General features: G+C 42.4%; 1 protein-coding gene across 8 annotated transcripts; it reads right to left on the bottom strand.

Moving 5' to 3' along the window:
- Positions 1–3,941: 3,941 nt before the first annotated feature.
- Positions 3,942–26,371, bottom strand: ZBTB2 (zinc finger and BTB domain containing 2). Of its 8 annotated transcripts, none has more exons than XM_036910802.2 (5): positions 26,240–26,371; positions 15,678–15,729; positions 15,417–15,569; positions 11,875–12,059; positions 3,942–6,690 (listed from the first exon to the last, which is right to left on the bottom strand). In XM_036910802.2, the coding sequence occupies exons 4-5, from the start codon at positions 12,045–12,047 to the stop codon at positions 5,319–5,321; spliced, it is 1,545 nt and encodes a 514-aa protein (XP_036766697.1). In that variant the 5' UTR covers positions 12,048–12,059; positions 15,417–15,569; positions 15,678–15,729; positions 26,240–26,371; the 3' UTR covers positions 3,942–5,318. The 8 variants fall into 8 exon arrangements, with proteins under 8 accessions (XP_036766697.1, XP_036766699.1, XP_036766700.1 ...); XM_036910804.2 differs by having other exon boundaries at positions 15,422–15,569; XM_036910805.2 differs by lacking the exon at positions 26,240–26,371 and adding an exon at positions 25,732–25,867.
- Positions 26,372–27,408: the final 1,037 nt, after the last annotated feature.

Raw genomic sequence — 27,408 nt, 5'->3', positions numbered from 1 at the left:
ATCATTCAGGTTCCGGTTCTCTCTAAGCTGCCTGTCTTCTGACTTTTGTCGGCTAGGGGCACCTCTGTCTGACTGGAAAGATCAAAGAATTCTTTAGTCTATTTTCTTTTGCTAACAAATTATACAAATAAATTTAAAGACTAACAGCTGGGTCTCCTAGGCACTATGAAATTCCAGGTAGCAGAAAGGGCCCTGGGTTGGGAGAGCTGGACGCTGTAATTTTCACTCAGGTGGTGTAATTTTGGCCAATTACCTAACAACATTTTGTTTTCTCCTTGGACCTCTGCCTCTCTTACAGTGAGGAGGGTTGTTCAGATGACCTCCTCAAAAACTATCCAGGATATTTGGTGACATTGGCTACATCCTTTTCTGAGTTCACAGGTTCCAGGGGCCTTTAAAATGAGAACAGGGAAGTTTAGAATCCCAGGGAGAATGTTTGGGGTCCACTCTACTCTCCATTCTTTTACCGTTATCCAAAGCTACTTTATGTATGTATGTATGTATTTTCCAGCTTTATGGAGGAGTAATTGACAAGTATCTTTTAATGGCAATGCTTTCTTTCCATTACAGCCATACACCTATGGTAAAATAAAATCCTGTAATACTTCACAAATTTATTTTTTAGCAACATCTGTTGAATGAGTCACTTTTACTTGTTTTCCCTATGAAAGGAAAAGAGAACTAGTGGTGTGTTAATAAGGGTTTAGAACACAGCCAACGACAGCTCGAATTAATTAACATGCACTTCTTCTGAGGGCTTGTAGGGAACATGGAAGTTCCCAATGCTCAGGATGCTCACCTGACCCTAATCTACTTGCCCACTGCACACCTGCAATGATGTAATACATATATTGGCACTATCATATAAAAGGATGACCTCCAGGCACTTAGGTGCAGAGCCAGATTGCATATTGCAGACTTGCCACATGTGGTTGGGATTCTAGCCCTTGGCCTGCCACTGGATGAAGAAAGCTTGGTATAAGACTTTTAACCCCCAAAATTCCATTGTCATTATTCAGTCTCACCAAATCCAGAGTGAACTTGCCTGGAGCTGAAACCCTCCAGCGCTACAGGGCTCCTGCAGCAATCTGTACATTGCACTCATTTCATTAAAGAGTATTTCACAGAAAGAAGCATGCTAGAAATGGCACAGAAACCGTTCTGACCCGTTACTAGCGCCCAGCTAATTATAATTCTGAGAAGCAAGAAAGGACAGTGATGACCCAGCAGAAATTGCTGTGGTTCTCCAAATGTGGCTACTGACACCATGATCTTCACCTTAAAGGTTATCCCATCTTGAAACCTGTTAGATATACAAATTTTTGGTTCCCCCGCTGGACCGGCTGTATCAAACCCTCTGCGGGATGACTGTTTTAGCAAGCCCTCCAGGAGACTGATGTGCTGAAGTTTTAGGACGTCTCTAATTGTCTCACCAGCAGAACAAATAGGCTAAAAGGTGAAAATGCTTTCTCCTTACTGCTCTCCCCCGACAATTGCTTCTAACCCACAGAAATATTTGCTCTGTAATATAGTTTGGACAGACCTAGGTCTGAAACCACACACAAAAAAGTAGGTCAGTTGAGCAAGAGAAGCCACACCTTGTACTTCTTGCTTTTCCGTCGAATCAAAGGCTTGTCAATTGCAACAACACAGGACTTGTCGATTGCCAAGGGCTAGTCAGGAAAGAACATTGTTTTTTGAGTGAGTCACACATTGAGGGGTTGGAATCCAGGCTGTCTCTATTGGGCTGGATAACTTCAGAAAACTTATTTCTTTGGGCCTCAGTTTTCTCATCTGTAAAAATGGGACACCCACCTGACAGGACTGTCAGGAGGATAAATGAAAGCATCTAACACTTGGACACCCCATACAAGTTGGCACATTCCTCTCATATAGCCTTTCAGTGGACAACACCTTCTTCATAAGGGGCATTCTTCCCAACAACTGGGGACTTTAGGCAGGACAGGTTTTGTATATTTTCCAGAGCATAGCACAAGCTTGAGTCAAGAATTTCATAACAATTCTTGTTCAAAAATATTTTGCTTTGCCTACAGAGAATGAAACCAGAGTATCATTTCATCCTGGTCCATTTTCTTCACGCTAAATATTCTAATTTTAATTTTATTTAGAAAGCTTTTGGCAGTTTGATATTCCAGTTGTGTTTAAGGAACTAGTTCTAGAAAAGGCAGATTAATTGATCTGTACCTTAAGATAATTAATTTTTATTTGCTTAAAGATGTCTAAACCTTAATCTTGCTTACCTGCAAATGATGTATAGCAATACGTCTAGACCAAAATGAAGGGCTAAAACAAAGCCAAGTGCGACAAATATTTTGAAGTTCTGAAAATTGTCATAATAATGCTAAGTCAACCTGAAGAACAAGTAACTTCCATTATAACCTATACTCCCCATACAAGAACATTTGTCTTAGGATTCAGTCCTAGTGAATTAGTGAAGCAGGGCGGGTCCCCCACAAAACCCATCATTCCCAGCCAAACGTAGGAGATCCCCCTGCAACACACCATCCTCCCCAACCATCCTCCTAAGTTCCTGTACCTTGTTACATGTAGCAGTTCAGTGTTTCACCTGGCACGTGTGACAGAGGCTGACATTTTGTTCATTTTGCATGCCTCACTCTTACCCTTTCTTGCAAGGTAAACAAAACAGTAGTGACTAGTTCCTATGACTGTAACAGGGAGAATGTTTGGGGTCCACTCTACTCTCCATTCTTTTATCGTTATCCAAAGCTACTTTATGTATGTATGTATGTATTTTCCAGCTTTATGGAGGAGTAATTGACAAGTATCTTTTAATGGCAATGCTTTCTTTCCATTACAGCCATACACCTATGGTAAAATAAAATCCTGTAATACTTCACAAATTTATTTTTTAGCAACATCTGTTGAATGAGTCACTTTTACTTGTTTTCCCTATGAAAGGAAAAGAGAACCAGTGGTGTGTTAATAAGGGCTTAGAACAAAGAGAACAACAGCTCCAATTAATTCTCAAGCTTTCATGTTCAGATTGCTCATCAACTGCAACTTTCAAAACTTAAATTGGTACAGTCAAAACCTCACAAACCATTAAATTTATCTCTTGGGATTAAATAGCCACTGAGCACTCTGGGGTAGGGGGGATGTGCTTCCTTCTCTATCCTTGAGGCATTTCATTTTGGGAGGGAGCTGGCAGACCTGTCAGCTGGCAGGTCTTGCACAAGCTGGTGTAAGAGCCCCTGCACCCCAACAGGACGCCACAGAATGAGTAGGTGGACACAATACCTGCCTTTCCCCCTCTAAGTTGTGGTTGTTGAACTGGGGCTGCCTGGCATTGTAGCCTCACCCCTCTCTCCTTACCCACGAGATCCCTTGTCATCCCCACATTCTGGTCTTCAAGGCCCTCTGGCTGATCTCTTGTCCTTTTTCAAGGCTGCTAGGGGTGCTGTGGAGGGCTGCAGAGGCCCATTTCCCTTTCATTAATATTCAGAGAAGTTGACACAAGACTCTTTGAAAGTTGGGACATGTGATATCTTGGGAATATAGTTTTAAAAAAAGAAGTCAGTGGAAACCTCTCAATATTTAATAATCTATGTTTATGTAGAATGGATTTGGGTCATCCTTAGGTAAACATCTCGTCTTTTTTTCCATCCTTGAAAAGAACGTTGAGTAAGACATCTCCAGCCCCATCCTTGGTCAAACTTTGTCCATAGCATCTTCATATATAATGTATTCATCTGATTCTCACAATCTCATGACCCAATGCAACTGTCAATGCCTTCATTTTACAGATGTGAAAAATGCCCTCCGGCAGTTAGGGGAACTGACCAAATGGTCTGCAGACAAGAGGAGATACAGCAAGAACACGACAGGGTGTGCAAAGCTCTCCACGTGCTGTTCCTCTATCTTTTTGGGTAGACAAAGTAAGACACAGATAAAATGATATAAACATTTAATTAAATGTTTATTCAATGAAGGTATGTATAAAAACTTACAAATGTGAGAACTCAACTATACATGAAATAGGAGACGGGATATTCAGTTTTTAACACACGTACAGCTCAGCTATTAATGTTCTTCCCTTTCCCCTTCGGTCCTTACTTCTGGCTCCTGTTTTGCCCTGTGAGACCATTCTGTTATTGGCCTAAGGGAAGATTAATGGACAAATTTTACTGCTTTCAGGCCAATGGAGGAAATCTCAGATGTTAAAAAAGAAAATACTGGAGACTAAACATAAAAATTAGGTTTTTCCAAAAAAAGCAATCAGCATTTTTTTGTCTTGATTTCTCTGCCATTTTTGATGCTTCAGTGAATGTTGCCATTATGTTAGCATTAACTTTCGGAGTCACTGAAGTTCCTACACGCTATGCTCAACTTCCCTGTAAGATTACATTCCCATATCCTTTTTCCTGCAGTATTCACACTGACTTAAAAGCAGCTGGTTGGTGCTAAAATAAATTTACCACTGGCAACTGCTAGAATGGCATCTCATTTTATATTCAGACAATCTATGGAATAGTACTTTCAAATCTGATTTTTAAAACAACCAACAAATTTGTTACAAAGTAAAACACAGTATTTTGTTATTGTTCAACTTTGAAAGAAGCCAGCAATGAGATAAGGCATGTGCATTAATTCACCTGTTCATAGCAAGTATCCATATATTTTCTCTTATAAACGCACAAACTCACAACTTGTCATGTTTTATCCAAAAATTAAGATTGCCATCACATTATTACTTTTTCTCCTCTGTGTTTTGTTCAGATTCCTAACTAATGATTTTTCTTGACTGGACATAATCTCAAAGGATGCATTCTGAAATAAGACACCCAGAGGATAAATTGTAAGAATGTTTTCTTGGATTTAAAGTTCTCCCACACTTTCTACATTGTGCATAGTACAGTGCTCAGCTGTATCTCTAAGAAGATTGCTATAGTTTTTGACATTTTCTGAGAAGACTTATTACCCAGGGGAAGTCATAATTTTAGCTTACCAAATTGCATTCTAGTTGTTTTGTTTTGTTATATACCCTTCATTATTTCCAAGTATGCTTTTAAATAATCTAAAACTTCTCAAAAATCTATTCAAGTTTATAAGTACTATTGATGATTATCTTTCCAATATCCCCTGAATTAAAGTTAGGTATGTTCCAGGTTTATAATGCACAAAACCTTTATAGAGGCGGCGCTGGGAATGGGGAGATGGGGGCCAGGGGAAAGGAACAGCGACCTGCTTGTATCATGCCATGGAGAACTATAGTTCTGAATTGGGGTTAGGGAAGGTAGTCTTTGTAAAAATGACAGTTTTAAAAAAGATAGGTAACATCAGTCTAACAACACTGTTTCCTGTTCCTTTTTGATGGAAGCTAACACTGGGTGGTCAGGTTCTGTGACTTCAGAGTTCCCACTGCCCAGGAGGATGGACCGCCCTTCGTCAAGGGAAAAGACGTCTGAGTTCTGGTTTCGGCATGAATGTTTAACCACCTCATTGGGAGTCGAGAACGTTTTGTCACACAAGTTGCATTTGTAGGGTTTGTTGGTTTGTACCAACATGTTGTCCATCTGACTGCCTTCCTCAAACGTGCAGAGCTCCAGCGTCTGTTTGTCCACCATGGTGTACGTGTCGATGCTCTGGTTGAGGCACACGTGCCGGGCAGCCTGGTTGGCCCTGCAAAAACTCTTGTCACAAGTGCTGCATTTGAAAGGCTTCCCCGTGTGTATGTACATGTGCTCCCGCCAGTGGCTTTTCTGGATGAATTTGCGTCCACATATTGTGCACTCATACTTCCGTCTCTTTACCTCCCTCTCTTGGTCCACCTGCTCCAGGTTGTCAATGTCCGCAATGTCTGAGGGCGGCGGTGTCTCCGAGTGCTGCTGCCCGTCTATGATCGGGGAGTCTGAAATGTGCTGCAGCTCACTGTCACTTATCATCCCAGTTTCAGGCACCTCCATGGCATCTTTTCCTAGGTCAGCTGCATTGCTACAAAGAGACAGGGGAACTCGGCTCTCTCCTGGTTGGCTTGACGTGAACGGTACTCCCGTGTGAATCTGGAGGTGCTCCCGCAAACTGCTCCGGAGGGTAAAGCGCCGGCCACACAAGTGGCAAGCGTAGTACTTTGGGAAGCTTCCATTCCTCTTCATGATGCTCGGCTTGACGTGGGCTATGGTGAGGGATGCAGGCTGTTCATCAGAGGAAGAGGCTTCCAGATTGGTCTCGTCCCCAGGAGGAGGGGGAGGCACAGGAGTGGAAACCAGTTCTGGCGACAGCGGAGTCTGCAGTGGGTCTGAGGGAGTCATGTGTGTCCGATTCACCTGGGTCAGATTGGAAGTCAGCTGAGAAAGCTGTGAGGCTTCAGGCACCTGCTCCTGGCTCATCCTGGAGGTCTGTGGCCGTGCGTCTCGCCCAAGCTTTTCAGGTGCCGGAGCAATCTTGGTGGCTTGTCTCAGGGGGTGATCTGCAATCTGAATGCCATACAAGGAAGAAGCCAGTGGGAAAAGTTGGTCAGGATGAGAAAAGGCTCCCTGGCTGGCCAGGCTAGCCTCCTGGATCAGTGGGTAAGCGTGTAGAAACTTGATCCCCTGTTCCAGTTGAACAGGGTCAATCAGCTGAGGCGCCATTTTTCCAGTGTACATCAAATGTAAGAGATAGCTGAAAATATCAGGCTGTATGTCAGTTGATTTCAAACGGACACAGTCACTGAAAGAAACAAGTAAACAGTCGATAAGCAACGTCAACTCATGACTCAAATGGTAACAGAAAGCCTGAGGAAAAAATGAGCCCTTTCTAAAAGGCAAATGAAATAAGAACGTTTCTCATTTTTTTGTAAGCTCATGAAATGGCATACTTAGGAGAGATAACTAGAACCTATGTAATTTAACTTTAATTATATTAAGAACAGAAAAAATACAGTAAATATATTTTCAAGGACTGAGAAAAGAAACGCTCATGTTAAATGTGGTATCTTACAGACACTTGAAGCAGTTTTTCTCCTAGTAATCTAAGCAAAATTACATGGTATTTTTATATGGACCTCCAAGAGTTCTATATGAAAAGCTTCGTGTTTTACAAAGAGGCTCCATTGCTTTATGTCAGGCTGGAAGTGGCCTGTGACCCCGTGGTAGTTAAGAACCACTGACTTGGCAGGTCTTTAGCTAAAAGTCTCGGATTCTGTACTGACCCAATGATGTCCAGAACTCAGCAGATCTCTGAACGTGAATCAAACAATCTACCTGATTATAAAGTTTCTTCATTTGTAAAATGACATGGGGGTGCTGGACTAGTATGAACAAGTGCCTAAGAGCAAGACAAAAGAAGTGGAATAAAAATAAACCCCAATTCTGTTAGCGTTCTTTGACTCTCTATGTCCAGCACAAGGACAGGAGCATTGTGAGGGTTGAGAACAGAAGGAAGACAAGCCACATTTTAGCTCTAACGGAGTTAGATCACCTTGCCAGTACTGTTGGCTCACATTAAAAAGCAACTCTGGGATAATTCAGTTCCTTATAAAATGTAATCATCATCATTATCAGAACTGCAACTGGCTTTACAGGCACTATCTCACTTTTCCATTGATTCTTATTTTACAGAAAAAGGATTGAGGCTCAAAGGGTTTCATACCTTGCTCGGTATCAGAGTCAGGAAGTAGTAAGAACTGGAATTTAAATCTGGGTCTAATTCCAAAGCTAAGACCCTAAAAATTCTTTAGAGCATTAAAACAATTCTGTGTAGCAGGTAACAAATATGGAAACTGAGGTCGCAAAAACTTAAGTGATTTATCTGAGGCACCAAAAGCAGTTGGTGGTATTGCTGATCTTTTTTAACTTTTAGACTTTATAGTGTTTGCATCATTCCAGAAAATCATCCTGATCAAGCAGAAATAATCTAAGTCTCCAAGAACTCTTCCTAGACCATCAGTAACAACAGCAATCCTAAAGCATCAGACAGCGATGAGATGTGCTATCACATCTGAATGAATATATAGTACAACCTATTTTCAATATCAAAGACAGCTTCCTTGAATGCCTTTAAAATTTATAATTATTCTTGATTATACCACTTTTTCCTAACATAACATTTTTGGCTCTTTTAGCTGTGTACTTTATTAACGAGTATTTTCCAAGATGCTAAGGCATATATATATAGTATATAGCACTCTCTTAAATTTAATGATTTATTCTACTAAGAAAAAAAAAGAGAAAGTGTCTTTAATAGCAATTTGTGACAGGACAGATTTGAATAATTACTGTTTTGCTATCTTTGTGTGTAGATTTTAAGATGACTGTATATAAATACTCATGTGAAAAACGTTTGACTAGAAAGTATGGAAGTCAAAGAAAAATGATCAAGCATAAAAACTAGCATCCCTTTGAGAATATAAAGGGAAGATTTTATGCAACTCTATTTTTAAAAAAGACCACAGATCATTTTCCTTTATCTGGAGATTTTTTATAGTCCTTTACTTATACTCCTTTAAACAGGATTGCAAATACAGGTGGTCTTCCCTTCAAGTACAAGGTGGGCACTTACAGTACTATGTGTATACTGAACATATTTAGATGCTCTCAGGAAGTTCAATATTCAAAATAAAAATTCAGGGACCACATGTGGTGCATAATACTTTAATAATTTAGTCAGTCAGTCCAAAGTAGGGACCTGGGAAGCTACAGGCCTTTAGAGATGCAAAGTACCCCAAGGAGACCACAGGGTACCTTCTGTTCTGTTGGGAAGGGATGGAATGTTCTCCAGGCAGAAGGAGTTAGGACCCTCTGCCTCCCAAAAGGGAAGGGCAGAAGTCCAAAGCAGAGCTATGTTTCTCAGCATCCATAAGGTAATTTAACTCATTTGTTACTGTATAGTTTGTCCTCTGTCTACTGCCTTGGAGGGCAGGACCCAATAGTAGAGCTCAAATGTTAAAAACTATGGGCAGTTTCTGATGAAGGGATGGGGCTGGGGAGACGGAGCTGGCCTGGAAGGAGAAGGATGCTAAAGGGCACTACAGAGCTGGTGGGAATCCACCAGGGAAGGAAGGCCGCGAGTTCCTGGGGTTTATTGTCTGTGCCCAGGGCCCAGGGAAGTGCGCAGATACCAGTTTGCCTTGATTTATTTAAGTATAATTTTCTTAAAGCAGAAGTACATGTGCGTGCATGCGCACGCACAAACACGCACACACAAATTTAAAAAGCTCCTTGTGTCACATTCCAGCCATCTCCATCCTTGACTGCTTTCCCGCCCAGGCAACTAGGCCTCTCTGCTTGCTATGGGCCAGACTTTGGTCATTTCCAAGTCTATTGGGAAAGATATAGCTCTCTACGATAAAATTGCACCTACCTGGTTTGATTTGCAGATGTCTGTTAAACCTAACACTTTTGTGTAGGAGAAATACAGTTTCAGCACAGCTACAAGCCCCTTGTATAACCTTTCATAGTAAGCTGCATTTTCAATTTTTCCTCTACAAGAATCTTAAAAGATGGACTTAAAGAACTTTGAAAATAAAGGTTTAAAAATAATGTTATCCATTGTCAGAAGGCTGTATTTAGCAAGGCCTCTCATAAGTTTTATTTTTGAGAGCTCCAAGACTGTGGTCCTATATGATGGGAAACTTAACCACTTAGAGTGTATAAGACAGACATCTAGTGGTAACTACAGACTACCTTCTGTCTTAGCTCTCGAGCAGAGGAGAGGTGCAGCTCACAGAGCCTTTAAAAAAAGGTGCAGGTTTAAAAGCAAGCCTCTGGGCTCCACCCACTATTTGCTGGTCTCAATGAGGTGGGCAAGGCCACTTGGCGGCAGCCCAATTGGAACGTACCACTTTGGTGCACTAACACACCATTGCTGAAACTTGGGAATCCTCTCTACACAGATATCCCATTCCCTCGTTAGAAAGACATTTACATGTTGCCCTACACTTAAGATAAATTTCTTTCATCTATTTGAAACTCAGCACATTGTATTCTTTTACTGTTCAAAATGTTCCCCCTTTTAAGACAAATAATTTAACACAAGCCATGGTGTTGAGACTCTGAGGTACCCATTCACTATGAGGTCTCTGACAATGAAGTACCCTTAGTGTCACAAGATACAGCAACCTCTGCTTGCCCTTAATCCTGTTACTCACCCATTCTGCCCCTCCAGACATTTATCAAGTGACTATTTTGTACAAATATATGAAATATACCCTGAGGTATTCAAAAAGATCCTTAAACCCAATCTCTGCCCTCAAGAAAATTGCAAATGAAGAGGGGAGGTAAGTACACAAATAACAGTAACAAAGGGAAGAGGTGCAGATCTTGTAAAATGGCAAAAATCAAGTGCTATGACATGTGAGAGAGGAAGAGATCACTTTTGATCATTTCAGTTCACTTGTTAGGGGAGGGGGTCATGGAGAGGTGCCTGGTAAACTGGGCACAGGGTGTGGGCAGATGCCAGGGGAGCAGGGCTCAGGTGAGGGGAGGGCAGCCAGAGGAGGGGCCTTGAAGGACAGAAGGAATGTGTAGCCTGTTTTGATATGCAATGGGTATCCTCTAGGTTTCTGATCACAGGCCCACTACAATCAAAGCAATGTCTAGGAATATTAGTCTGGCACAGTAATGGGGAAAACAATTAGGAAATAGAAGTGAGACATGAAAGGAAAGGACTTAAGTAAAAGGTGTTTTGAAGAAAACTTGACAAGGGGACTGATAAAATAGGGTTTTAAAGAGATTGTAAGTATGGGTTACCTGAAGATAGAAAATTGGAAGTCAGGAGGGGACTTCTGGGAAGACATAATTCAGTTTTAGACATGCTCAATGAGATGAAAGGCGACTATTCAATTCTAAAATGTCTAACAGGCAGCCTGGGGCCTTGGGAAATAGAGTTCTGTTCTAGAGACAGAAAGATCAAGGCTGGAGCTATAAATCGATCACTTCCAGCAGAGGTAAGATCCAGGAAAAATGTAAGCTCCCTTCAGGAGAGCACAGAAAAGAAGCATGGAGAGCCCAAAACCAAAACTCACAACCCCTGCTGGGCTCCTGGGAGATGGCAGAAGAACAAGGGCTATTTAGAGCCATGGAGGTGCAGGTGAGAGCCCTTAAGAAGGAAGCAAGCAGTAGTAAGCCGCAGAGGACAAGGACGACAAAGACTGAGAGAAAAGCGGTTTTGGTGAAAAGGTGACCTTCAAGAAATGATTTCAGGGGAGCGATGGGGCAGAAACCACAGTGACAGCAGACAGGAAGAGAGTGGGATGAGGGAAGTGCCAGCCTGGCCGGAGATCACCCTGCGGAGAGCTTTCACGGGAACACAGAGGAGAAGCAGCCCGTAACTCATCTGTGTCAAGGAAGCTGACCCTCTGCTGAATTGGGGAGTGGTTAAAAGTACAAACTGAAAGGTACAGCATAAAAACCAAGGGGCAGATCTGGGAGCACAAGGGTGGGAGAAAGATCCTGATCCTTAACCTGAGAGGGCCCTTTTCTCCAAAACAGGAGAGATGGGAAGGAAAAAAAAAAATGGAACTGGGGGAATCCATGCCCTCAGGCTTCTCATTAGTGGAGGAGAGAAAGATAAACCCTGAACAGCAGCTGGAGGCTCAGGGCGGGGCTGGCGGAGCTGGAGGAAAGGACAGCCTGCAGCTTCGGGCTTTGTCATGGACCAGAAATGAGCCCCACGAAGGGCATTTGGGGATGGGAGGCCACTCTGGGCTCAAATGATTCTCCAGTGCAACCAAAAGCAGGAGTAACCAAGGTGGGTAGGGGGGCAAGTAAGGTCATGAGGGACCTGGGAGCCCAGGGGCTAGGGAGGCGGCGAGACCCATGGTCTTGATGAGGGCAAAGAACAGGTTCAGTAGGAAAGAGGCCACGGAAGTTCAGAGTCTACAGTCATTAGATTATTATAAACCATGTTAGTTACCTGGTCTGATGGACAAACAACATCTTAAAGTAATTGGAGAATGAAGCAAGAACTGATTTGTGTGCTTTGAAGTACACATCGCCGATGGCAACCGTGCAGTCACACAGGAAACCAAACTCTCGCTGAGCGTTTAACTGTTGCAGGAGAATAAGTCCGTGGTTGGCCAAATCCATTTTTTTTTTAATCTGCAAAGCAAACAATTTTTTTTAAGAAAGGTGATTCACAAGTTTGTGTCTGATATAGTCACACATCATGCTAAAATTGTTAACATAAATTCACTCATTTGGTCCTCACCACAGTCCTCTGAGGTAGTTCTGTCATTACTCCCATTTTACAAGTGTTGGCACTTAAAGGTGAATTTGGAGATTACATTTGTCGAAGTTCACACAGTGAGCGGAGGAGCCAGGAAATGAACTCTGGTTATCTGCCCTTGAGACAGCAAAAATTACTGGATCATTTAGCCTTTTGATTTAAGATTCCAAATGCAAATTCTAATGATCCATTATAAGTTGTTGAATCTAAAGTAGAGATAAATAAATTAAGGTGCTGGGTGGGGCTACAGAAGGGCATGGTGAAGCTGTCACTAAGTTTGGGGCAATTTTCCACCTCCTACTGTGGGGACGGGGCTGCCCTTGGCAGTGATATAATAACTGACATACTCTTTATTATTATTCCCTTGGATGCTTAAACTCATGGAGCAAGAAGGCAGGATGGTGCATTTCTCCCTTTTTTGTGGAGGAAGAAATGGGCTCTGAGAGGTTTATAAATAATGCGTCTGGACCACCTAGCATTTAGAAGGTAGAAGAGTCAAAATTTAAATCTGCCTGTTCTGACTCCAAATTCTAAGATCTTCATTCTTTACACTTCACTCTAGTAAACCACTCCACCTGAATCTATCTAAAGTAGGGGGAGACTACCTCTAAAAGAGCTAGTTCATCAAATCTGTAGACTGCTCCTTTCCCACAGCCAGGGAGCACTTATAAAAGCCCACTACACATACATCAACATTGTACTTAACAGTACATTTAATGTTATAAAGAGTGGATGCCTTCTCCCAAAGGCTGGAAACAAGGCAAAGATGCCCATCCTCACTGTTCATAGTACTGGAAGTTCTAGCTAGTTCAATAAAGCAAGAAAGGAAGTGAAAGGCATACAGACAGGAAAGGAAAAAATAAAATGGTCCTTATTTGCAAATGACATGATTGTTACACAAAAAGTCCCAAGGAGTCTATAAAAGCTCTTAGAATTGATAAATTAGTTTGGCAACACCACAGGATACAAGATAAACACAAAATCCAACCACGATTCTATATACTAACTTTGAACTTGTGGACAATGAAATCAGAAATATACCATTTAGTCGCTCAACTGAAATATACCAATGGAAATCTCACAAAACATGTATAGGACTTGTATCTTGAAAACTATAAAAGGCTGACCAAAGAAATTAATGAAGATCTAAATAAATGGAGAAACACACCATAAAATTTATGGTTAGGAAAACTCACCATAGTAAAAATACTAATTTTTTTCCAAATTGATATTCAGGTTGATACAACAAAATCCTAGTAAGACTTTTTTTTGTAGATATAGACAATAATTAAAAATTATTAAAAATTAAGAATTTTAAAATTCTTAAATTCTAAAGAATTCAGAATTATTAAAAATGTACATGTAAAGGCAAAGAAACTAGAATACCTAAAGCAATTTTTAAAATGAATGAAGTGAGAGGAATCAGTCTATCTGATATCAAGATGTGTCATCTAGCTATAGTATTCAGGACCTGGTCTGGTTACAGGATGAACTCACAGATCAATGGAACACAAAACAGAACCCAGAAGTCAAACTACAACTTTTGGCGAAAGGATGGGAGGAAATCTGAGGAATCTAGGGCTAAATATAGTTTTTATATTTGATATCAAAAGTACAATCCATAAAAGAAATTGATAAATTGGACTTCATCAAAATTAAAAACTTTTGTTCTGTAAAATGTTGTTAAGAGGATGAAAAGATAAGGACTAGGAGAAAATAGTTGAAAGCTTTTGGAAACTACCTTTCACAAAGGACTAGTATATAGGATATATAAAGAATTCTCAAATCAACAGGTAAAAAACAATTTAATTAGAAAATGAGCAATAGACTTGTAGAGATATTTCACCAAAGAGGACATACAGAGAGCAAATAAACACATGAGAAGACAGTTCAACATCATTAGCAGTTCCATGGAAAAAACAAATTAAGAGCACAATGAGATTTTATTATATACCAGTCAAGATGGCCAAAAAATAAGAAAGAATGGTAACATCAAATGCTGGCAAGGATGCTGAGAAACTGGACTGCTCATACATTGCCAGTGGGAATAGAATATGGTGTAGCCATTAAAGAAAACAGTTAGCAGTTAAAAGAAAACTATGCAACTATCATACTACTGGGGAATTACAAACAGGGACATTTATCCTGAAGAAACGAAAATTTATGCTCACACAAAAACTACGTGGATATCCACAGCAGCTTTATTCCTAGTAGTCAAAGCTAAAAGTGACACAGATGTCTTCAGTGGGTGAGTAGTTAAGCACAGTGTGCTATGCCCATACCACAGGAAACTACTCAGCCATAAGAAGAAATGATCTACTGATACATGAACAATGTGGGTGAATACACTGAGTGAAAAGTGCCACTCCCACAAGGTTATATATTGTATGACTCCATTTGCAGAACCTTCTTGAAAATTACAGAAATGAAGAACAGATTAGAAGTGGAGGGGTGCGGGCAGCAGGAGGGAAGCAGGTGTGGCTATGAAGGGCAATGTGAGGGAGCCTGTGGTGACAGACTGTCTGTAGCTCAGCTGTATCAAAGTCAGTGTCCTGGTTGTGATGTGCCAGTTTTACAAGATGTTTCTATCTGAGTTAAGTGGGTAAACAGTATATGGGATCTCTCTATTATTTCTTGCAACTGTATGTGACTCTACAGATATCACAAAATAAAAGTTTTTTTAAAAAAGCTCACTACATATTAATTATTAGCCAGATTTTAAAAAATGGGTAATTATGATGCTTAACTTCAGAACTGGGGAAGCAACAGTGGAGAACACATTATCAATAAGCTTAAAACACCAAAAGCAGACCCGAGGTCTGAACTCCCTACACTCTTAGCTATTCTAGCGATGATCTGGCAGAAATTAATAAGCATGACCTAAAATAAATGGATGCAATGGAATAAAACTTTATGAGACTGATCAGGTCATAAAGCAAGAATCCTGGATGTCAAGTTTTGTGTTTTCTACCAAGAGCTATATGTACCCAAGTATGAGGCAGGAAAATCATCCAAGTTTGCAATAATTTGGGTATACAGACCTACATTGTGTCTCATGTAAATGTGAACATCAATGCTATGAATCAGGACTTAGTTCCCCAGTGTTTCCTGTGTATGTCAGAGAAGGTAAAAGGACTAAAATTAGGAAGGGGAGACAGAGAAAAGGCATGGGGTTCATGATGAAAGCCAGGTTACAAAGTAACTGGGATTATAAAAATCATCACTCTAACCTGACCTCCACCAAGATGTAACTTTAGAATCTTGTCTTCAAGGCTGTTCTCTGAAAAGTGCCAGAATATCCCTTTTTCATCTTTCCCTTCAAACAAGTATAGTACCAGGTGGGAGAATGGGTGAAATAGGGGAAGAGGATAAAGCTGTACAAACTGCAAAATGTAAAATAAGTTAGTCATAGGAATGGAAGCACAACACAGAGAATATAACCAATAATATATTATGATGTCTTGGCATGGTAATGGGGTAACTACACTTACCGTGCTGAGCACCTAGTAATGTATTCGACCATCAAGGCACCATGTTGAACATCTGAAACCAACATAACACTGTATATCAACTTTATTCCAATAAAAAAACCACTAAAAAAACACTTAAGCAAGTAAAATATCCTCTAAGAGCAAACTGTGATGAGATGTTTTATCATGTACTTGGCCTCTGGTCACGGTCACCTACACGTTTAAGTAGTTTCAAATTCCGCTTTCGCTGACAGCAGCTATGAGTACAGTAACACATTCCTATTTATCCCTTGGAGATAATGACCAGAGTGGCTATTTACAGAGTGCTTACCATTAACCATTCATTCCCACAAGTAATTCATTTACTTTCAGACTAACTTATTTGAGGCATTGTTGTGCACATTCTATAAATGAGGAAATAGGCTTAGAAAAGTTAAGTAGTTTGCCCAAGATTATACAATCAGTAAATGCAAGAAGTGAGACTTAAACTGGGGTTCATTTGATTTTTCAGAACACACTATATGCAAGTATGTTTATTTAAAATTAGTAAAAAATGTTATTTTTATTGCTGCTTTAAAGTATATATTCTTGTAAAAGGTTCAAGTATTATGGATACACAATACTGAGAGTTATCCAACCACCCCATCCCTACCAGTTTCCCCATACTTTTTAAAGAATCTTTACCAATATCACTTTTTTTTTTACTTTCTATGGATTTAATGAGGAGACGAAGTCTATTTTTATGTTTATGCATCATTTACAATTCCTCATGTATCTCTGTGAGTTTTATTCATTTTTCTATCAGGTTGCTTGTCTTTTTCTTACTGATCTATAAAACTCTTTATATACAAGGGAAACAAGCCCTCTGTCACATCTGTTGCTACTACTGTCCACACTTTCTTTTGGTCCTGTTTCATAGAAAGTTTCAATGTATATAACTTTATATTTTAATGTAATCAAATGAATCAGTATTTTACAGGAGGTTTTGGTTTTTACATTAATAGGTATGTGTCATCTCCTTCAATATAGCAAAATTCTTTTGTTCCATAAACATACTGAAATAAGTATTTTATTCAGACTAGAAGTATGATCCATGATAAAACTGCAAAATGTTTTCTTTTTAAAGGGGTCTTCTACTAGTTGTTTTAGGACCATCTAGAACAGGAAGCAAACTGAACATATCTTTCAAATACAGAGGAAAGAACACATGTACAAGAGTCCCAGAGATCTGAAAAACCAAATGAAAGGAGGAAAGGCAAAGAGAATGAGTCATACGTTCAAAATTAACACTGGGGGGAAAAAAAACCCTGCATAGATCAATTTTTAAAAATCATAGAGACCAGGAAATTTCTCAGGGGTAAAATAAAAACAACCCCCCAGAGTTTTACATATGTGAATGAGCCTGAGAAAAAGAGGTGAGAGGGAGGAGAGAGGGTCCCAGCTGGACTCAACCAGAAACGCATCCGGGCAGCACCCCCGGCCCTGCCTGGCTGACAGTGCGGCCCCTTCACGGTCATTTCCAGGAGGCTCATGCTGCTGAGGCTGGGGCTGGCTCTGCTCGAGGCTACACGCCCTTCGTGGAAACGGATGTCTGCTCTTCCCTTCCCACCTCCACCACCTGCCCACCTGACCGGACCACTCGAGCCGCCCCCTGCACTGAAGTGGCTCTCCAAGGTCACCAGGACCTCTGTCAGCCCTATGGGCTAAGCTACTCGACCCCTCTGCAGCATTAGTATCTTCCCTCCCGCTGCAGAGATACTCCGTCCCTCGCTGCCAGGCCACTGCACACTGACTTCCATCTCACCTCTGCTATTCTATTTTAATCTGCATCAAGGATTCCCCTTTTGCAGACACTCCTCTGCCTTTGGTCCAGCGCCCACTTCTCACTCTGCAGATTCTCTGTGGTGATCTGGGCCACTTTCACTTGGGTGTCCCACAGGAACCCTCAATTCAATCTAGGCAAAAATCCCACCCCTGTCTCCCCTCACCCCCATCTCCCCCAAGGACAGTAAAAGCCATGGACACAAACCTGTCCTTCTGCCTCCCCAGCTCAGGGCATGGTGCCATCATCCTGCCCTTGACCAGGCCGAGGGTCTCAATTCCCTTTCAGGCCTCCACTTCTCTCAACCCTCTCGTCAGTCACCCACGTCCCACCAATCTGAACTCTTTATCCCAATGTCACATTTTAGCTCTACCTCCCTATTTATCTCCCCGTTTCCAGCTCTAGCCTCTGAAATCAGCCAGAACAATCTTTCCAAAGGGTAAATCAGATGTTACTGTCCTGCTTCAAAATCTCCTGCAATTCCCTACTAACTTAAGGATGAAATCCAAATTCCTCAGCATAGCTTTCAAGGTCCTGCATGACTCAACCCCTGCTTACTCGGCACTACATGCCTCGGCTAACATAAACTAGTGGTTTCCAGACTTTCAGATTTCACAGATCTACTAAAAACCCACTAACCAAACTCAAAACCAGGGTCCAACAGAGTGTGGTTTCCTCTTAATTTTGAAAGAAAAAACAAAATATTCCTTACCCATAGCGATGGGAAAGGACATAAGTTCGGGATACCTTTCAGAGGACAGTTGGCACTATATTCAATATATAGAAAAATAACTTTCTTTCTCATGCAAAAAAAATTACAATATAAAATTTTATTTTATGAGATTAAGTGTGCCTATTGTTTTCTTGATACAAGATTGGTTGAACTTGTGAAGTGGTCAACTGTACAACTTATTCTGAAGACCAAGCATTATGAAAAATTCAGTTTCACTTTAGTATGTTGGTAATAATGGAGACAAAATGATGTTATTTCACTCACTTTGGAAATTCCGGATGAACTTGAGATAAGCTGAAGATAGGCAGTTTTCTTTGCCTAGAAGGTTCTGAATGCCCAGGCCATTCTAACAGCAGTCCTCACTCTCACAGCTGAGCAGCTCAGCAACCTGAGTTCTGCTAGTATGGTCAGGAGAGGAGGCCTTTTTGAACTGGGCCTTAGAACCCCTGCACTGGACCTTTGAACATATCACTTTGAGAGGGATCCACCACTCATCACCAGTCCCACTTTCCCTAGCTCTACTTGCCCTCTGCAAAATTTCTGACCCTCAAGATTAGGAGGCTTGTCTTGCTTCCAGAGCATTCTTCAACATGCCGGTTTACATACGTCTGCCTGAAGCTTCTGGAAAGCCAGCATTGAGTCTTATTGATCATTTATTTGTTACTTTAGCCCATGTGCCTCGCATATTGTCAGTGTTCAATATTTGTTAAATAAATTAATACTGTATGTTTGGGGAGGGGAAGTGTTGAGTTCCAGTCACAGCTTGGCCTCTCACTAACTTGGTGACGGGGTAGAAGTTCAATTTCTATTTATCCTGTGTTAACTTAGAAAATTCTCACAGTTTAATGTGTGCTGTACTTCAGAATTTCAAATTTTAAAATGTCACTTCATATTTCTTCCTGCTAACAATTAAGTTCTGAACAGTGATTTGTAGGTTACGATAACCCTTCACACACATTATTTAATCCCTAACGATACCATGGTACATTGTTTTCTTACTATCCATTATTAATTATATTAATAAACACAGCATTAACAATATAATAAATGACCACTTACTATGTGCCAAGGATCAATTATCCTTATTCCAGAAGAAGGAATACAGACTTAGAGAAGTTAAGTAACTTGCCCACATGTAGGGCTAGCTCTTAAGAAACAAATCAGGGAGGCCATACATTTGGTGAGAGCTGTCTAAGGTGCCAGGCCTAGTGTGTGCAATGGTATGTACAATACACCCAATTCCAGGGTATTATCAAATAAGTGCCCAAATTTATAACAGCCAACTCTGATATGAGCTACTGAAGAAAAACATAAGGAAACCTGAGGTCATAAAACTAAGGTTTAATTTGTGGGTTGGGAGTCAGGGAAGGCTTTTGTGAGGAAACACCAGTTAAGCAGATAATTGAAGAATTAACTGGGCAAAGAAGGAGTATTCTAGGCAGAGTGCTCAGCCTTTGCGAAGGCCCTATGATAGGACGGAGCAAGATGCAGCTGCGGAACTGAGAAAAGATCAATGTGGTTGAAGAGCAAAGAGCCAGAGAAGAAGGAGACAAGATCAAGCAGAAGACTCAGGTCTTGTTAAGGATTTTAGTTCACATCTTAAAAGCAACAGGGAGCCACCAAAGGGGATTTTAAGCAGGGTAACAATCAGATGTCTACAACGTAAAGGTCGTTCTGATCTGATCTGCATGATTGGATGACGGCAACTGCAGAACTAACCAAACTGGGGGGCAGCAGTGGTGGTAGAGAGGCGGGAGAGGGGGCACCTCTAGAAGCAGTTCTAGACCCAGTGGTCTAGAAGAGAAGACAGCCTGGGTGGTGGTGACAACAATGTGGAGAGAGACAGGACTTGAAAGATAGAAGATAAAAAAAAATCAACAGAACTGGTCGATTATTAGATGGCAGAGGGTTGGTGGAGATCAAGGTGTCCAAGACAACGCCCAGATTCCTAACTGGTGTAACTGGAAAGTCGGTGGGGCTCTCTGACAGGTCAGGGAACATAGGCATCAACTCAGTTTTGTGGTTTACGTTTAGATAACATGCTGACTGAGATACTTCTGAGACACCCAAGTAGAGGGTATATTGGTTTGAAGTTCCTAAGTCTTGACTGTGATTTATGTGTGAGAGTTTCTGGAGAACTCAAGTGTGTCTGACTCCAGAGGTCACATTCTTAAATCACTACATGACAGTTCAGGGAGGGTAAAACTGTAAACAGAAGTCAACTGAACCCTGGTCTTCTGGGTGTAAGTTTCACACTCTTTGCTCTACACTCCCTTGCTCTGTAGATCACTCCCAAAAGTTTTTATTGATCCTATTCACGGAGGATGGACAATCTGACGTGAGACTGAAGACTTAAATAAGACCTTCAACTACTCTATAAACAGAACTTCAAAATAAACAACAGAACTAAATTTAAAATATAATTTCCTAAATCAAAATAGTGAGCAGAGAGAAACTGAAGAAAAGTAGAGATGAAGAGGTGAGGCAAATCTTAAGAGGGTTTTCATAGAATGCCTTCTCCATGCCTGTTATATATGTATAGTTTTTTTTTAAGTAAATTCAGAGACTGTAGGACATATGTTGAAATAAGTAAAAAACACTTTCCAAAGCCAAATATAAATGACCATTTATATTATTTAATGCTTTGGCTTTTATATTTACCACTGTTTCCCACACTGACAATGGAATACTACCTACATGTCAAGTGATTTCAGCTTCCACAGCACAGCACACGTGGGGCTGATCCTTAAATAAGTTACCATCTTTTGGAAGTGCGGCTGAATGGGACAAATACCGTATTCTGACAATCCAAGTTCCTCCTTCTCTTTCAGTGTAAGACTAGGAGACCAAAGCAGCTTTTTGGAATTGATGATTCACTTTTTAAAGATAATAGCTCTTCTAACATACTAAACACCACTTAAACTACCCATTTCAAGGGTACTAAAAGGGTCTTCTCAAGTCCTTGATTTTATTTAAGTGAAGCATAAATGAATACTGTAATGCACAGGACACATAAGCAAGAGAAAAAGCAGTGCCCACAAGTAAGATTGATTTTTTCAAGTAGTTTAGACCACTTAGCAGGATGAAAAAACTGCTTTTTCAATTAGTATTAATAATTAATATTTAGGGAGGCCCATAAAGTGAACCTGAATGAAACTGGTCATTTGAATTTTAATACAGCTTTTCAAACTACTTAAGAGCTAAGAAGTATATCATATTTAGTTATGGTGACAGATTGGTATATTTTTCTTAAGTTTTTCGAAGTCAGTCCTCTTCCACAGTAATTAGAAAAAGGAGGAACATAAACTGAGCAATAGCCCTAACTTTGACTTTGGAAAACATGCATCTGTAAAAGATTGTCTTTTCCATCATACTATGCTTAAGTTAACATTAAAATTAGTTTTTAATTTCTGAGTATAGTTTTAGGTGAAGAGGAGGCAGTTCAGGGACAGTTTAGGTGTCAAGGAGAAACAGGTCAGAGATTTATGGCCAATAAAGAGTCAATATTAAAGTGACAATTCTAATGGCATTATGCTTTAATCAACTTGAAGGAAATCTACATATGATCACACACCAAAACTTAAAACCTAATCTAATTTGCTTCTAGCAACGGAGTAGAGATTGCCTTTGTTTTTCATATGCTGCATGATAATGAGTAAAATCAATCTGAAGAAAATAGAATCACCTATACATACAGCCCAGCATATTCTGGTGAGGAGTTCCAAATTTGAATAATTGATTTCAATATTTTAGAGCAGGGGTTTTCAAACTTTTTGGTATCAGGAACCTTTCATAATCTTTAAAAATATTACTGAGGACACCAAAGAACTTTGTTTATATGGAATATAGCTATGATTTACCACAATAGAAATTAAAACAAAGAAATTTAAAAAATAGTAATTCAATTAAAATAGCAGTAAGTCCATTGCGTGTTAACATAAATAACATGTTTATGAAAGAATATATTTTAAAAACAGCAAAAAAACAGTGTAGTGGCATCTTATATTTTTACAAGTCTCTTTAATAGAAGACACCTGGTTTCTGCATTTACTGTTATGATATCTGTCTTGGTTAAGTACTGAAGAAAATCCAGTCTCACCCACATATGTAGCTGGAGAAAAGTATTTTTCAATAGGCCTTCCAGGTATTGTGGATATCCTTTGATACGATGCTAAAACTTGACAAGGGGTAGTTTCTTAAAGGCTGTCTGGGTAATTGAAAAGTACATCAATGGATGAAATTTTCCTCATCTATTACAGTTAAATTCATTGCTCTATCTTGCACTTTGAAAGGATCTTTCACCCATGCATGACTTTTAACATTGTCCACTGGTTATTTGGAAAATACGTGCTCAATGAATTATGCAGATCTTTCCAATGTTGACATATTTTTCAACAGTGAAAAAGGCTGATAACATTGTAGCATTATCATGAAAATAGTTTTGACCTGGTGGCACCCTGAAAGGTGTCTCTAGACCACACTTAGACAACCACGGTTCACAATTACTGTGGGGACTCAGATAATCTAAGTAACTAGGCCTGGTGTACACTTTGAAGTCATTCTCAGACGATTGTGATGTTCAACTTTGCTTGGTGCAGAACTTAGGAGTGCACATTACTTAATGGAATTATACAGTAAAATCTCTCATAAAAAAGCCATTTTGTAAGCATTTATTTTAGCCATATACATAAAAACGCTTTACAAATTCCTATCTTTGTATACTGAGCTTTCTTGTGGTGAGGAAGTCGTATGTCTACCTCATGCATGTGAACTGGGTATGATGTGTTTGAAAATAAATACCAACCTCTCACTTAGACTTTCGACTGTAAGAAAACGGTCTTAAATGTCTTGGACTGCCAACTCCCAGTAAGTGTTCTGTGGCTACCAACTCCATCTCTTAACGTCATGTCAGCATTGTAAAATACTGAATCTTATTTACTATTGATTTAAGTTTATATTTTAATTCTTTAAGTTTAATTTGCTAATAAAAATTATAATACAGCTCAACATAAAAAAGGTTTAAAAAACGTTCTTAATCTAATGCTCAGAGTGTTTATAGGTTTTTTTTTGGTCAGGAAAATAAACATTCTCAGTTTCCTTTTAGGTTTTCAGGGTCCTGCTTTGCAACCAAAGACAATAAGGAAGTAGGACAAGTTATAAAATTGCCTGGTGCATTTTATGGTGACGTCTCCAGCCGACTAGTTCTTCCTTTACTGTGATAGTCTGGCGCCACACTACTTGCCCAACGTTTCAAAGTTCAGGGAAAGATGAGTGGGTCTAGAGATGAAATACCAAGAGACTGGTCAGAGATGGCAGGAAAAACCCAACTCCAAAGAAGGTGATGCCCAACCAATGTGACATATCAGCATTAGATGTCTCCTTCACTCCCTCCTCTGTGTCAGTAATTCTTGAACTGGGGAAGCATATTCCCTTGCGAAAGGACATGTTGTGTTTACAAGGTGTTATCTGTTGAGAGGGCTGGAGTCAATAAAATTTTATATTACAAAAGCACAGATTTTGGAAGACAGTGTAAAGTTCATATTAATCTTAAAAAAAGAAATTGTCATAATGGCACTTTTATTCTGTGACCCAATGCATGCCTTGTGCTTATTCTCTGCTGCTGGAGTATTTCAAGGGAAGAGATTGCCAAGCACCATTTACTTACACTCTATTTGAAGAGAAGTTTTTGAAACTGTAAAGTAAGCAGTTGGACTGTACAGTACAACAAAGCTTTAGGGGTGGTTTATCTGCCACCCTTTAAGAGATGACTCCATAATTGACTATTTGTGGCACTCAATACCACTGGCATTATCACTTCTTGTACTTTGAGATCTTATGACGATTTCAATAACAGGTCAATGCTTCGGCTAGAAAGTAAACATCTATAAACAACAAATTTATTGAGAAATACCCATTTTAAAGGAATGTAGTATTTGTCATAAACTTTCTCCTTAAAAATTACCTCTTAACAGTTTTAAAACACCCTGGATACACACCAAAGTTATTTGGAATGCCAAACAAAATTTAACAATTTTGGTTTACAATAAACCAGAGGAATGAGGAGCTAAATTATCTTTCTTCTATTAAAATTTCTGGCCTCTTAGACTAAAATGCTGGTGATGTGTACACCCTGCTCTAGTGCTCCCCCCAGGTCAACATAGTTGGTCCACACACGGTCTGTCCTACAAAGGAAACCCAGAACACCCCGGAACTCTGTGAGCCCGGAATTACTACCTTTTTTATGCCTTATTTTACTAAAACAGTAACCTATGAAAGCGAATAGAATTGAGATTCATACACTAAGTGGGCCCACTGTATGCAGATGAGCAAATAAGCACTGCAAAAGGGTGGGCGGGAAGCAAAGAGCCAGGTTATTTCCCTAAGGCGTAATAGTTAGTTCAGCTGTTGGAAATTCTTGCAGAAAAAAGGCCTAGCAATAACTAACTGTATTTTCACTCTGCTCAATCTTTTTTGCCTGCTCTGCTACCTTTGCCCTCTTTATTGCTCTTTGATTCACCATCAGCTGAAAGCGATGAAAACCTTGCTTCTCCCCATCTTCTGTATCATCAGTTCTTTTTGCAGACTGCCTAAAAATGAGTGCTTTAGGAGTTCCGTTACACCGGGAAACCGACCCCGGCCCGGGAAGCAGCCTCCACGCCCACCACCTCTTCTCTGAGCCCTACCGGGCTGGGAGGGGCCAGACGCCGGTCCCACGCCCCAAGGCCAAGCAGCCAGAAACCACAGCGCAGCTCTGGGTTAGCCTCGGCCATATCCGAGGCACAGATCTCCTGTCGAGCGGAAGCCAGAGGTCACCAGCTCAGCGAGTCCCCAACCTTGGCGGGGCCGCCACGGGTTATACGCGCGGCGCCCTGAGAGGCCTAAAATCACCAAGCGTGCGGAGAGCAGCCCAACGGCCGCCCCGCCCCAGGGGCGGCGTTGGCCAGACCCACGGGGCCTCAGGGGACCAAGGCGCCGCGCACCCGGCCCCGCCCTCACCCCCCGTGGGGCTGCGGGGGTGGTGGGTGAAGGGAGGGCCGACGCATTCGGGCCGCGCCACGGCGCGCCGCACGCCCTCCGCTCCCTCAGTCCCGTGTGCGCGCGCGCGCTCGCCCCAAGTCCCGCGGCGTTTAACACAATGCCGACGCCTACGCCGTGCGCAACGCCCTAGCTGGCGCAACAGCTCCGGCGCCGGGGGCGGGGGGATGGCCCGACTGGGAGAGGGGAAGAGCGCGCGCGAGAGCCGCAGACAGCGCGAGACCCGCGGAGGCCGGAAGCGCGCGTGCGCGCCCCCGCCCGCGAGCGGGGAGGCGGAGCCGCAGCAGTAGCGACAGCAGCTGTAGGAGCCGCTGCAGCTGGGAGAAGCGCCAGAGAGGCCGGGCCTGCTCCGGTCGGACCGGATCCCTCCCCTCCCCCTCCCTCCCCGCTCCCCTCCCCCAAACTCACTTCCGCAGCTCGCGGCCTCGTCGCTGAGCAGCGGCGGCAGCAGGAGGCGGCGGCGAGGCGTTGGAAAGACTACGCACCTGACGGGCTCGCCTCTCGGGGCTCCAGCGCGGGACGCTCACCGGCTGCCGCCGCTCGGGACGCACTTCACGGTGGCGGCGAGAAGGGAGGGACCGGCGACGGGGAACGGAACGCGAATCGCCCCCTCCCCTTCCTCAGATCTGCCGCCCGCCCTCTCGGCTTCCGTCCCCTCCCCCTCCTGCAAAGCCCCGGATGGAGCCGCCGCCGACTCGCCGCCGCCTGGCTCCGGGGGATGGTTTTGTCAGGCGGCCAGAGCCCCGGCGCCAGGCGCAGCCGCCACCGCCCCCGCGGGCGCCCCTGCCCTGGCTTCCCAGAACTGGGTCCCCGTGTGGCCGGGCCCTCTTCCTGCCTTCACCCGGAGCCCCGGGACGGGGGTCGGTCGTCGTCTTTGTTGCCACCGTCGCCGCTGGAACCGTTGGCGAGCCCCGATGGTCCCCGCCTGCCTGGAGCCCGGGTCGGGGGCGGCACGTGGGCACCAGCCTCGGGAGGCGGAGGCGCTGCGCTTACCTGTCGCCGGTGTGGCCGCGGCGGGGCTGTGGAGGAGGCTCCGCTGGGGCCTCGGCCGTGCGCTCCCCGCCGCCGCTGCCTCTGCCTCTCGCTGCTGCTGCTGCTGCCGCCGCGGTCGGTGTCTCCGGCGCGGCGGCGGCGGCGGCGGCGGGGCTTTTCCTGTCCGGTTACGTTAAGGTCACATGACCGCGAGAGCGGAGCGACTAGTGCAAAGAGGCTGAGAGCGGCTCCCGCCGGGAGGGAGAGGCGGCGAGAGAGCAGTGGCGGCAAGAGCCCCCTCCGCCCCCCCGGCCGCTTCCCCTCCCCCCGGCCGCCTCCGCCTCCGCCTCCTGCTGCTCTGCCGCCGCCGCCGCCGCCTCCTCCGCCGCCTGCAGCACTCGCAACGCTGCCGCTCCCACCCAGGCTCGGCGCTCTGCTCCAGCCAAACTTCTGCAAACCATGTGCAGCCGAGGCGAGGAAACTTCTCTCCACCTACTGAGGCTGGAGGCTTGAGTCACAGCCCTATGTTTACATAGAGTGTTTAGGTAGGACAATCCTGGAGATGCTCCGGGAAGGGATGGAGAGCAACTAACTGCTCGGATCCTTTTGCAGGCTTCTCCTGCTTGACATCTCAGCCTATACGTTTGACCCTTGTCTTGCCGTATTAGCAAAAGTTTTAACCTTAAGGTTTGGAATGGACTGGGCTTGACAACCAGGTAGATTATTGTAAGTGACTAATATCTTGCTAACCACCAGTGATAATGAAAGTCATTTGTGCTGTTTATAGAGGTAAAGGTGCTTTTTGCAGACTAAGATGAGTGTAATGTGCGACGTTTCTGTTAGGATCGAATTTTATGCTTATTTCAATTGGGTTTTAGGTTATGAAGCTTTAGTCCAAAAAATTCAGTCTGTGAGGCATGTTCGATATTTGTTACTTATGGACATGTTTGATATTTAAGTCCTGTTAAGTTTTGCACTCTGAGGTGCTGTTAAGGAGTGGTTTCCAGAGTTGGCCATTCTGTTAAATTTAGAGGTCCTGAAATCTTTTCACAGGGAGGTCCTGAAACATGGCAACAGGGCACTTAGATTCTCTCTGATGGTCATTCCTAACATTTTCAAGTTTACTTTTGTGTTGTTGCCACTTTCTAAAATTATACTATTTTGGGAAGTACAGTTTAGTTTTTTGAGGA

This window comes from Manis pentadactyla, chromosome 12 (genome assembly GCF_030020395.1).
Source record: "Manis pentadactyla isolate mManPen7 chromosome 12, mManPen7.hap1, whole genome shotgun sequence".
Lineage (NCBI taxonomy): Eukaryota > Metazoa > Chordata > Mammalia > Pholidota > Manidae > Manis > Manis pentadactyla.
Note: the sequence above shows the minus strand (reverse complement) of the source record. Positions and strands in the feature narration are given on the sequence as shown.

Excerpts from the sequence above, each read along its gene's own strand:
- ZBTB2 (XM_057489099.1), bottom strand. The coding sequence starts at position 12,204 with ATGGGAGTAATGACAGAACTACCTCAGAGGACTGTG. Across the intron at positions 12,060-12,168 it reads AACTACCTCAGAGGACTGTG|ATTAAAAAAAAAATGGATTT; the intron begins GTGAGGACCAAA and ends TTTGCTTTGCAG. Across the intron at positions 6,691-11,874 it reads TTGTTTGTCCATCAGACCAG|TGACTGTGTCCGTTTGAAAT; the intron begins GTAACTAACATG and ends TGTTTCTTTCAG.